General features: G+C 42.0%; 1 protein-coding gene across 19 annotated transcripts in view; it reads right to left on the reverse strand.

The window, feature by feature from the left end:
* The window catches only part of fryl (furry homolog, like), a 72,833-nt gene that overhangs the window by 16,061 nt on the left and 44,001 nt on the right, over nt 1–12,771 (reverse strand). For 12 of the 19 annotated variants that reach the window (XM_036006913.1, XM_036006899.1, XM_036006905.1 and 9 more), the window contains 24 exons: nt 12,514–12,674; nt 12,302–12,412; nt 11,178–11,332; nt 10,967–11,066; nt 10,671–10,839; nt 8,428–8,696; nt 8,170–8,310; nt 7,893–8,061; nt 7,702–7,786; nt 7,325–7,437; nt 7,090–7,240; nt 6,905–7,008; nt 6,499–6,681; nt 5,992–6,193; nt 5,515–5,636; nt 5,218–5,405; nt 4,711–4,805; nt 3,995–4,590; nt 3,176–3,444; nt 2,949–3,089; nt 1,913–2,113; nt 1,640–1,801; nt 530–640; nt 212–388 (listed from right to left, as the gene is read on the reverse strand). In XM_036006913.1, the coding sequence (XP_035862806.1) occupies nt 212–388; nt 530–640; nt 1,640–1,801; nt 1,913–2,113; nt 2,949–3,089; nt 3,176–3,444; nt 3,995–4,590; nt 4,711–4,805; nt 5,218–5,405; nt 5,515–5,636; nt 5,992–6,193; nt 6,499–6,681; nt 6,905–7,008; nt 7,090–7,240; nt 7,325–7,437; nt 7,702–7,786; nt 7,893–8,061; nt 8,170–8,310; nt 8,428–8,696; nt 10,671–10,839; nt 10,967–11,066; nt 11,178–11,332; nt 12,302–12,412; nt 12,514–12,674 (4,175 nt within the window). Of the gene's footprint in view, nt 1–208; nt 389–529; nt 641–1,639; nt 1,802–1,912; nt 2,114–2,948; nt 3,090–3,175; nt 3,445–3,994; nt 4,591–4,710; nt 4,806–5,217; nt 5,406–5,514; nt 5,637–5,991; nt 6,194–6,498; nt 6,682–6,904; nt 7,009–7,089; nt 7,241–7,324; nt 7,438–7,701; nt 7,787–7,892; nt 8,062–8,169; nt 8,311–8,427; nt 8,697–10,670; nt 10,840–10,966; nt 11,067–11,177; nt 11,333–12,301; nt 12,413–12,513; nt 12,675–12,771 lie in introns of all 19 variants that reach the window. The other 7 variants (XM_031311968.2, XM_036006909.1, XM_036006906.1 and 4 more) reach the window with 3 other exon arrangements.

The raw sequence follows: 12,771 nt of genomic DNA on the forward strand, positions 1-12,771 counted from the left end.
TAAAAAAAAAAATTGCCTCCTCCTTAAAGTTTATTAATGCAAATAGTTATACTGTCCACACACTATTAGCTCCTCCATGTTTCCTTCAATTTCTTGTCTTTTCATAATCCGAAAATTACCACATTTTACATTCAGATGTATATATTCTACTTCACCGTGACACACACAAACAAGCCTTGTTGTGTGTGTCAAATCTACGGTAATTTCTCACCTCAGCATCCTCCAACTCCACATCTAAGAAGTCAAAGTCCTTGAAGACACCAAACTGCTGCTCACTGCCCGTGTCTTCCCCCCCGACCTCCTCTTCTCTGACCACCTCCTCCACTGTGGGTATGAGACTGGTCTGCTGGTCTGCAGAGTCCAGATCCTCATTGGATGAGAACACCACCTGCATAGAAAGTAAGGAAAGAGACTCTTTGTTGTCAAAATAGTAAAAAGCAATTGTTGTATGTCCATAAAAAAAATAAAAAAAAAAAAATCAACAAAAAGACAACAGCAGCAGTATCTTTAACAGTGATTTTACAGAGACCTTGTCAGAGGCTTTAGAGTAGGAGAGGAGTCTTACAGATGGATTTTTGGGAATGCCAGACTCCGGACCACATAAAGACAGGACGTTCATCAGCCTCTCTCTGGTTCTTCTCTGTAACAAAAACACAATCATGATGAGGAAACTTGTCAAACAACTGCCAATTACCAAGTAATGTGTGTGCTCCATGATATTCTAGATAGAAGTAACAAACATTTTAATTTATATTCCTGTTACTAATGTGATGTTGTATTTTGACAAAGGCATTTATTAAAATCAATGTGTTATATGCTTGGGCTGCTTCAAAACATAAACTACAGTATGTGTATTTGGTTCCGACTCTGTTTGAGACCTGATAACTTGCTGTACGTCACCAGTTTAGCTGGCTGTATTGGGCAGATATCAGATCCAAACAACTGACATAAAGAAGGATTAGAGCTGGAACTGGTAAAGCTTCACCTTCAATCAGTAGGTGCCTTTAAATCCACCTGTTTTTAAGCACATTTTCAATTTGTGCATAAAAAAATCCTGAGTGGAAACGCTCCAAAGTTCTTTTAAAAAAAAAAAAAAAAACTCTGAATATCGCAATAAAGATTTACGTTTGGCTGAGGTGGAAAAGTACATGAAGCATGTTACTTAAATGTCCACTGAAGCTTCCGCTACACTAGAGAGACAAAAATGCCGGCAGGCGAAAACCTCTGATCTGTGTGAAGCAATGAGACTGTAACCTTCCTTAAAATTTATACATGAAACAAATAGAAATGATACATTTCCATCATGTTCTGTACGTCTTTTCAACATCTGAGGTTTGACGGGTGCTCTTTTAGTTACATCATCTCGTTGAGCCCTTTTCTTCTGCACTGGTATTATGGAATCTAAATGGAGAATTAGCGCCACTTACTGCTTATCGATGAACTCGATGAACCAAGTCCTAATATTCGCATAACAGCAATCGATATGGAAACACACATACATTTGGATTCTCTTTTGCGGATGTTCTAAAAATTCTGTAAAATTTTCGCTAGTTTTTGGTGGAAACCTGGCTACTGCTACGTGGTGTAAATTATTAGGCCTTCATGATGTCGGATGTCGTGTGTCTGTTTGAGTAGATACCTGAGAGAGTTGAGGCCTCTTCCAGCTTACTGGCACCAGACCATTGGAGTTTGAGCCGGATGATGTGGAGGAGGTACTCCTAGTTACAGCAATCACCTGCGGCTTTCCATTCCGGCCTGCTGCAGTACGTTGGTCACCATATTTATGCCCTATGATTGGCGTCTATAGAGTCAAATAATGCCAGTTAGCAATAAAATACTACAGAACATATCTTCAAAGTGAAAACACTGAAATATGTGCACTGAGGAAAAACTGGAGTGTGAGGACATGGACCTCTGAGATGTCAAAGTGGAAGTCCAGAGTTTTGCCAGGCAGCTCCTTTGAAGAGTTGTTGAATATGCGTGTAAAGGCAATTTCTGGAGAGCCACATGATTCGGTGCTATAAGAGCGCTGCACATCGTCTGGAACAACAAGGCTGGCTGAGCGAGACACCACCAACTTCAGAATGTTTTGAGCCTCCTTCCAATGTGGGCTCTGTAATAAAAACAGGGAACTATAATGATTCCATTGTGAGATATCAGGCTGTGTAGGCGTTTCAGGAGAATTAATGAATGTGAATGGACATAGTTTCCAAACCATACCCCTACCTACAGCAGCTATCAGCCACTCAATCTCTGAGGCCATTTGTATTGTGTACCCCTTTCTACAATGTATAGCCTATGTTAATGCCAGGGGACGTTAAAAGGATGCCTAACAAATACAAGTCACAGTGCACACCAATGCACATGCAGGGATATACTGTATACGCACAAACACAATGGCTTCTACAAAAGGCAGCACTGGTAGTAAGCCAGTACAGAATCGGCCCCAGGCAATAATGAATAACAGCTGTCAGATGCAGTTGTGAGTGAAAAGCATAGAGTGCCCTGGGTCAGGGCTGGTAAAAGGTTTCCATAAAGAGCTGGATCAAAGAGGCCTCTAAACAATAACCTTGAAAGATATGTTTTTCTTCTTCTCAATTGTGCTACTATTAAAAGACCAGATCATCCCAGTATATACAGGCTGTATGTAAAAATACAACTATTATTGAACATATGGAAAACTGCCAAGTGGTGCATAGGTGAAGTTCTCATCCACCACTGCAGAGAGCCAGGGTTCAATTCCTGGTGCTGCTACTTGCAGAAAATAATGTAATAAGTAATTTAACCAAACAATAATAAATAAAAAAATACATATCTACTTCACTTTACCTATTAAGTCATTGAGTAAATACGTAATAAGGATAACTGATAACATGCAACGAGTAGCTTGCACAGCACTGATTGCAATATTTGATCAAAACTAAACAAGAAGTGCGGTGAAGGCTCACCTGAACATATTTGCCAATGATCTTCATGATCTCCAGGTTGAACTGTTTGACGGGGGCTGCCGATAGGTCGATATGACTCAGCAGGCTGTAGATGATCTGCAACAAGGACTGCTGCATGCTGGGAAGGCCCTTCTCCAGCAACTGAGAGAGACAGAGATGGAAACATCACTGGTTTGATCCTACCATATGTTACTAACCGCAACAAGTTTGATCGTCATCTTGCGTACCTCGGCCAAGTAAGTGACCAGGTTCAGGGTTATCTCTGCAAAGGCATCGTGGAGATAGCGACAGACCACGTTGATCCAGTTGGTGCAGTCGCGAGAATAGCTGTGTGTGCTGTACAGGCTCATCATGTGGGCCAGGTTGGAGAGTGTGGCTGACTTCTCCTCTGTGCACACCTTGGCTATCTTATCAGCTGTCTCCTTACAGAAAGGAGAGGGGCTGTCAAAGTGCTGGATGAGATGTGGTAGGAGGCACAGGATATTCAAAGGAAAACCTGCAGACATGTCAAAGGAAGACAGGGAGCACAGAGTGTCACATAATTAGTATAGAAGTCTAAAGCAATTACGGATATCAATACGACTGATGACACAAATGTTAGCATTGAACTGAGCACTAAAAGCAATGAAGAGAACATGACAAGCTTTTTTGCAACTGCACTGGTGTTGGGGTTATTGTATAAAATTTTCGATTAGGTCTGCACGATAAGAGGTAAATATGCGATAATGTTGAACCGATATTACTTGCGATAAATAAACAGATATTAAACAACTTGCTTGTAGCATTTAAAACAAATGAAAGGAAATCATTTCCAATGTGTTTATTGCGGCAGTTGATATCACGATGATGATAAAAAACAATATATTGTGCAGCCCTAATTTCAATTCAGATTTCCTCCTTTTTCTAACCAAGAAATTACAATAAATGAACTAACGATCAGCGCTTGAAAGCATGTTTCAAGCAAATTTGTATAAAAAAAACGACCCAAAAAAATATAATCCATGATCAAGTCAGCAGTAGGGATATTCTCAGTTCTACACACGTACCTGCCACTTGGGAAGGGTCCACCAGTGTATGTCTGGAGACACTGATGAGCTTGCTCAGCAGGTGGATGGTGAGCTCCTGAGTAGAAGCAGAGGTGAAGCCCTTCAGGAAGAGCTGCAGCAGGCCAGGAAAGCTGTACCACTTCAGCTTGGCCTGGACCTTCTCCAGACGTTCCCTGCTGTCTACCCGGTCCAGAGGCAGCTGGCCCAGCAGCTTGTTAAGGAGCCGCAGAGCCAGCAGATACTCAAACTCGTAGTCCGACTCCAGCAGAGAGGCGGCGATCCAGAATACAGTGGCCATCAGATTCGAAGGGTCCACGGGGGGGATGGCTTCCCCTCCTGGACCCCCTCCCCCACCTAGCGATGATAAGCTCCGTGTGCGGGCCAGGTTTCCGTGGCTACCACCAAGTCTGTCAGCAATGTCTAAGGTGTTGCTCCTACGTCTGTCGGCTTTTCCCTCACCCATCAGGCTGGCACGAAGAGAGTTGCTGCGAGTATGAGCATTATGGAACAGACCACCACTGTTCAGGTTCAGCTGGCCTGTGCTTTTCCTGTTGGCAGCAAACTTAGGCCCCAACAAGGGATCGCGGGCAGAGGTCCTGTAAATAAAATGACAAAATAATTTTGTAAATGATTTAATTATGTCAGGTAGTATGTGATTGAAGGTAAGGATGAGTCAAACATTGGGAAATAAAGAGGTTATCATTGGGTGGACTTACTGTGCCAAGGCAGTGAGGAGGTCATAGTTTTTGACTGTGTCTGCTAACGTGTCAATGCCCGACTCCAGTGTTAAGAGTAGTTCAATGACAAAGCCCTAAGGAGAAAAAAACACCAGAGGTCAGCCAGCCAGAAAGAAACTGATGACTCTGGATACCAGTGAGTCAAAACGTCTTACTTATAACATGTTGTTGTTACATGTACTGATTCTTTAATCTACATAACAATTGTATTTCCTGTAAAATCTGTGTGGAGTGTGGGTTATTTTCAATCTGATACAGTAGGCTTTTCTCCAGGACCCATTCCACCTTTACAATGGTTTTGCAGTTTTGGAATGCAGCAACCACCAACACGTATCTATTTATATCGGAACAACTGTGCTCTAAATGCAATTGTGAGTAATTAACAGATTGAGCAATACTATAGAGATTAAAAGTAGAAGGTGACCAATAGTGTTGTGTGATTAGACCAATGCAGAGCAGGACCATGTAACTGTTTTATGTTCTAACCTGAGCCTCCTCTCCTGGGTCCCCTATAGTCTCTACCAGCCGAGACAGAATGTCAGACAGTGTGGCAAGAGTCAGAGGTTGTTTGAGTGCCCTGAAAATCTGGAATGAGCGACCAGCGTAGTGGCGAGAAGAGCAAGACAGAGCTGTTTGTAGGGCTACTTCACTCAGCAACGACTCGAGCTGGAAACCTGAAGGGATGCACATACAGGTAAATGTGATAAAGCTGTCTAAATCATACCTGTATTCCATGCCGAAAACTGTAAAATGAGGCAACAAGCAGTTATGAAACACGCAGACCTGACTGGGAATGTTTGAAGACGGTCACTACATGTCTGACAAAAACACTCAGCTGGTCAGCGCTCTTAATGTTGGGGTTCTTGGGTGACACATCCTCGTGGTTCCAGAGCGGGCCCCGCTTTCTACAAGGCAAGAGCAAACACACATCAGGCAATGGGACTTGTTAACGCGACAAAATTACACCACACCTCAAAACATTGGTTGATGTTATCACACCAGGCTAAAGGAGCCAATATGACACCAACCCAAAAACCAAAACCATGCAATGTGAAAATACCAGATCCTTTCAGACCCCGCTGGAGGCATGAAAGCAAATTATTGAACAGAATGAGTAATGATGCAAGTGCGTTGAGTCAACATCTGTACGATTCAAACTGATACATACTAAGCATGTGAGATTTTACATTAGGCCAGTTAGTTAGTCACAAGTATTGGCTAAGGTAGATGTATTATTTTAATAAAACAGGGTCTTCTTACCTTGATGTAATGAACTCAATGAGAGCTTTGACTTTCTCGTCCTGTTCAACAGTGGCATCTACCTCACTGAGGAGTGTGGGGGAGAGGTGGGACAGAGCAGCTCCCCCTGCCCCAAGACTTATACTGGATGAAGTGGAGCTCGAGCTGAGGCCAGAGTCTTTCATGGGTGATGGCTGACAATCTGGCAAAAACTCCTGCACACCTATGGGAACAATTGGCATACACATTGTACACGTTGAGCTGCGTGATGTGCTTTGAAGGCATCTTAAGAAATAGTAGTAGTAGAAAAAGTAATATTTTAAAACCAAAATATAAAAGCAGTGATATGCTTTGGTAATACAACAAATGAGTATGCCCAATATTTCTCTACTACTTTCCCTCCATTTACCACAAAAAAGGATTTCTACAGGTGGTAGGGAATCAGTTTGCAGTCCTTCAGTTAAACGATAGTTCTCCTACTTTAATGACCTTTTCTTTTCGGATTCTGAGCTCCACAGCAGAACTGACCTGTGAGGTTGATCTCTGGAGCTACTGGCTTCACAGTCAGGACCCTCGGCTCATTATAGTCTCTGTTGCGTAACAGCACCATAGCCACGGATTGAACGCTGCTATTTCCTCCCTGGACAATGAGCAGGTGAAGCAGAAGACGTTTGCAGTGCTCGTACACTTCTGGGTGCTGGTGATCAAACCCTGGAAGAAGACACAGAAGAGGGAGAGGGATACAATTTACCTTTAGCAAGTAGAGGTGTAATGAAGTATGAGGTCAGTTAAACTCACTCCTCTACTAGGTACTTTTTAAATAATGTACTTTTGAATTAGTTGTTTTGGTAAAAATATCTGGTTATTCAGGCACAGGACCCTGTTCTTGGAAGATCCAGGCATCCAAAATATTATTAATTAGGAAGCAAGTTACCTATAAAAATTGCATGTAGCAAGAGGTGCAGGTAGGCACTCCACTCCACTTTGACCGCATGGTCCACAATTAGGTCTGTTAGTAGGATGACTGCAATGTTACATCTGAAAAACAGACAAGGTTGATTTAGGCAAAGAACACAATAGAATAATGTAGAGGCAGAGTAAAGGTGATGTATAGTGTACCTGTGGAGCGGTACACCAGGGGCATTTGTCTCTGGCAGGTAGTCCACAAGAGGAGACCAACAGCCTCCTGTAGGTGGGAAGGGGAGGGGCTCTGGCCGGTTGTGATCCATCACTTTCAAACGCCAGTTAGCATAAAGTGGCATGGAGTCACCTTGGAGAAGGTAAAACAGAAAATGTTTGTGGGAAAGAATTCTGAGCAGTGTTTAGTTTAGTGGTGCAAAGAGTTTGCTCTTACTCTTCTCTTCTTCATAGGAGCCTCCGGAGCTGCTGCTGTAACGAGATTCCAGACGGTGGTGCTGACGGTTCAGGTTACTGTTCAGCCCACTGTAGATGTCCAGGTGGGTGTAACTGCAGAACAGGCACGCTTGATTTAAAAAGGATAGTGCAAGCTTTTTTTTGTTTCTGCCTATGGCCAAAAACGTCAAATCTAAAACCATTTCATCAGCAAACTCTTTCAATTAAAAGTACCTAACCTCATAGCTGTGTCTCTGAATTGTTTCTAAAATAGACTTGAGTGTTTCATCTGAATTCGTTCATATAGTATAAGTATTACTCTTCCCATTACATTTTCTGTTTAACACAAATAGAATAGTGCTGTATTTCAGCTTGTACCTGTCCTCCATGTTAGAGTCTTTGATCTTGCTGTCATGATGACCATCGTTTCCTGGCACCATGGTATTGCTGCTGGAGGTTGTTCCTGAGAGAGCAGACACGAAACATTGACCATCAGGCATTGAACAGGTGATTTAGTATTGGAGACATGGCCTAAGCTGTGAACTAGTGCATGCGGACTGCTCGTTAACCTGAGGTGACCGAGGGGATCTTGAAACTTGAGGTGATGCGGTAATAGGGGGGGTTGTCCATGTGAGTGACAGCTGAGCTAACAGGATCAGTCAACTCAAGTTCACACATCAACTCCTCCAGCAGCTGCATAGTTTTATCTCTGCCCAAGTAAACCACGACCCGTTTCACCTGAGGACACACATGTAGACACAGTCAAAAACATGAGGAGTAAGTAGAGGACACAGCACATGGGGATAGGACAGACATGGTGCATGATGGAAATATTCTGTGACTTACATAAGGCAAGAGGCTGGGATCACTGTTGACTCCTGACATACTGATGAGGAAGTGCAGAATGATTTTGAGGTTCTTTGGCCAGCTGTCTGCTAATGTGGTCCATACATTCTCTATCTCGGACCAAGCAAACTCATCCCCATACTGTAAAAAATAAAATAATTTCATGATCAACGAATTATCTCAAAGAACATTTTGAACCCATCCTGTTCGCGTCAATCTTAATATGATGGCATGCAGTTGGTCCATTAGCTGTCTCACCTTAGCGGTCATGAACATGAGATTGTTGAGCACCATGGTTGTTGCACGAGGGGAGCCCCAGCCCTCTCCACGGAGCCAGCGGCGGCTGTTGACCATCATGACCTCCCGTTCGTGTACATCCTCGTCATCCTCACCGCTGCCGCAATCTTCGGGGCGCCGTACAGTTGGTTTGAAATCAACCAGCTCCACATTGTTCATCCAAGGCAGGAGGTAGTGCAACATGACCTGACGACCACCGGGATGCGCTGTCTGGATACGCTGGCTCACCTCTGGAGTGGGGGCAGAAACAGGGTTGGTTGTTAGTTCGAGCAGATTGTCATCCATTACACAATGAAGGAATGCTCAGCCGATTTCTCTTTAACCTTACTTCCATCTTCTAGTCAAAAGAGTATCATAACATCCACAAATTGCCATGTTCTTTGTATTGTTTAGTTAGGTAAAATGACCTAGTTCACTTGGGTCATCCACTGATTAATTCTATCATCAATGTTAAGAGTCAAGAGTTAAGGTGTATGTTCTTCTCTTAGCCTCGACATGTCATTATATCAGAGCGGAAAGGTAAAAGTTTGGAACGGATGTGACACATAAGGTAATGTGTATGATTTTTAGACATTACAAATGGTTGTTTATGAAAGTGATGATTTCATGGACTACCAGCACAATTCGAACATCCACATAATTAAGTGAAGCAGTTTTTGAAAAGTGCACAGATATAAATTATTTATATTGAGACTGCTAGTCACCTAAAAAAAACAAAAATGAAATTAATTCCTACACCTTGCATCTGCAATATTAGGCAAGTATATGGTATGTAGTAAAAAGGCTGCTGTGAGGCTTAGGAAATTAATGTCATCATGACACACACAGACCAAGGTTATTATAGTTTTGCATTTTTCATTAGTTTTTATTTTTATTTCGTTTTGACTTTTTGTTTTCAAATTCAGTTTCGTTTTTAAAGCGGGTTTGTTAGTTTAGTTTTTATTTTTTGAAAATGCTTAGTTTTAGTTTAGTTTTTATTAGTTTTAGTCTATTTTTGTAATATGGGTTATTTGTCGGGGGATTCAAAAAAGTCAGAAAAAGTATTGTGTAATAATAACTCAACAAAAACATACATACAATTTACAATTTTAGAAATATGTATTCACAATGTATTCAACAATAACACCAGTACATAAAATGTAGCCTACATATGGTCATAAATATGTAAACAGTCTACACAAGACACCGCAGTAAGTGCAAAATGTGTAAGTGAGGTGTTCCAGGAAAAAACCTAAATAGCCAACAGACTAAAGAAGACATACATGAACAGGTGCTTTGAACTTTGGTTCGAGTAAAGTGGTGAACTTTTTGAAGTCAATCAACTCACACAGTTGTGTAGACATCCCGGTATCAACACATATATTAACCCACGCTTCCTCCTGCTTATGGTGTTGCTGTGTATTTACTAACCAGCAGCTATCGGGTCACCGGTGAAAGCCCTCCTGTAGTGTTCTCTGTCCTGCCGTTGTCTCTGTCATGCTGCCTGGCCCTGTACCCATACATCCATACCCTGTACCGGGGTTAGCTTCTGTTTCAGGGAAAGGGGGCTTCGCTTTCTCCTTTACCTTGTTAAGCTATGTTAGCCTCCTAGCTTGTGTGCACTTCTCAAATGTACTTTCAAATTCGTGGGATTTTTCCCTGTAATAAATTGTCCACATATTTTACCACATTCCACTGAAAGGAAATTGCTTTTATCTGACACAGTCATAATCAAATAGGTGCCGCTTTCATCCGACTTTCGGTACCGCTATGATGCCAGGCGACGAGGCGAGGGGCATGGACTATGTTGTGTTCAATTTGACGTGGAATGTCGGGATTTCTGGGTTCCCAGTCGGACACTATACATGTCTACGGGAAATGTCATGGTCGGAAAGATATAACGTTATTTGCTCTATGAAAGACATCGACAAAGACGAAAACTAAGGACATTTACTCGATAATTTTATTTTATTTTAGTTTTGCAAACAGACATTACAGTTTTAGTTTAGTTATCAATTTTTTGTAATGCCTCGTTTTTATTTTTATTTCAGTTAACGACAATGTTTTTTCCCACCTAGTTTTCGTTATTTTGTTCGTTTTCGTTAACGATTATAACCTTGACATAGACAAAGGGCAGATCCCTGCTGTCACAGGGAAATAAAACTTAGACCTTCAAGCACCCTGCTATCCCAGCAGCAGCTGTACCAAATTGTAATGTAGCAAACCTGAGAAGATGGGCAGAGTGAGCTCTGGGTAAGTCCTTGCAAGCTCCTCAGACAGCTGGTAGTAAGACACAGAGTAGAGGTGTGGCAGCGGTGAGGGAGGGGTCAAGATACCATCCGTTCGCTGGATCTCCAATTTGTGGGCGTAACGGAAGAGCTTGGGTTCCAGGATCTATTAGTTTCACAAAGACAAACAGTCACAACATAGTGAATTTAATTAAAGATAAGTCGAAATAGCAGTGTTATGTGTAGATGTGTAAAAGTGAACTTTTTGAACAATAGAAAACAGAAATTCTGACCTGTAAGAGCTGCATGGCCACCTCATAGATGTCCCTGGAAGAATCAGCCGCCTTGAACAGAATCAGGTTCAGCAGCACCACAGTGTCAAATTGGTAATCCCTAAGAGAAAATGTAAAACACAAGCTGTATTTGAGTCACAATTCACTGGCTCCAAAGAGACAAACAAGCCCACAAAAATGAGTTCAAGTTGAAGCTGGTAATGTGTAGTACCTGTTGTGAAAGACATTGGCGATGGCCCTGAAGCAACCGGCAGCCACGCGACGAGAGCCGGTGTAACAGCGGTCCACAGCCCAAAACATGAGGTTGCTCTGGTCTGGATTCAGCTCCAGGAGCAGCATCACGGCCTCACAACCCAGCTGGTGAACCTAGGGCCGACCACACAGCAACTGTTAGAACTGTGAGTTCACTTCTTCCAACAGTCACTACAAAACCCTGCTAATTTTAACCCATGGATTTCTCAGTAGCTAATATTAGTATTAACATCAGCATAGGCACAAAAATATGCTGTAAAGTGGTGTATTTTAAAACACAAGCCTGTCATAAGGACTACTAATATGAACTATGCATTGAAAAAAACATTTTGCAGGCGCTAAATATAGATCAACACATGAAGTAGCCTACGTTATATCGGCAGAACCACTCAAAACAACAAAGTAATCTCTTGAAAAAAAAAAGGGATACAAAAGGAAAAAAAAATGTGATTTTGACTCTAAATAGTATGTCTTTAACTGGAATAAAAGGTGATTTAAATCCTTAGTGCTTTCTGTAAATAATCAATTTTATGGTGTATCTGAATGAAACGCTTGATTAAACACGCTGACCTCTTGCAGTACTTCTGAACACCACTGTGTGGTGCTAGTGTCATGGTATGTGAACCTGTGCTGCATAACCTCAGAAAGTCTTTACAGTACAGTACAGCCAGACTGAACCAATCGCTCCTCATAATTATTTTATATGATGCTTAGTTTAGCTGTATCGCTAAAGACATCACAATTATATACTTGTCTTGTGTTGATTGCCACCATTACATTCATGGCCTTGTTAGGAGGTTTTATATACTTTAATGAGGGATGGCAGGTCGAAACAGGGAAGAGTTGCCTTTGTGTGCAAGCCAATATAGCCCAGTGAAAGGTGAGTACTTTGCCATTTCTGTTTTAACTTTGGACATGCTACATTTCTGTTCTACGCTGAATACGTGGTTGTGCGTTTATGACATTTCTTTGGTGATGCACACTCCTACCTCAACCTAATTTTCAGTACTCATCCACGTGCTTCGGCCAAACTATCAATTTTAGTGATAATCAAGCAGGCTAAAACTGTAACATTTCTCTAACCTTCTTGTCCTGAGAATCCAGGATGTTGTCCAGCCACTTGTAGAGGTAGCCATCAGAGGAGAGGCCAACATTGTCAGCTACAGGTCCACAACACAACACTGCAGACATGGCCTGGAACATTAAAGAAGCTGTTAGTAATCACTAAGTATGGATTGTATTGTATCCACAAAACAGATTTCAACATTTATATCTTTATTTACGTTTGTGTGTACCTTTAGCGCACAGTACTGATGCCGGTTGATCTGCATATTTCTGTCACTGTAGCGGTCCAGGGGAGTGAACATAATACTGAACGGCCCGGCCCAGTGACTGAACAGCATGAACAGACTGTGTCTCAGCGACTGCTGGGGGAAGATGGTCCTCCTCTGGTGTACTGAACACAACAAGTAACAAAATTAATATCCAAGACACTTTAATTTGTATTACTCTAACTTTAGACAGATATTCTGTGCAAATTCATTTTTGACTGA

This window comes from Sander lucioperca, chromosome 11, assembly GCF_008315115.2.
Source record: "Sander lucioperca isolate FBNREF2018 chromosome 11, SLUC_FBN_1.2, whole genome shotgun sequence".
NCBI lineage: Eukaryota > Metazoa > Chordata > Actinopteri > Perciformes > Percidae > Sander > Sander lucioperca.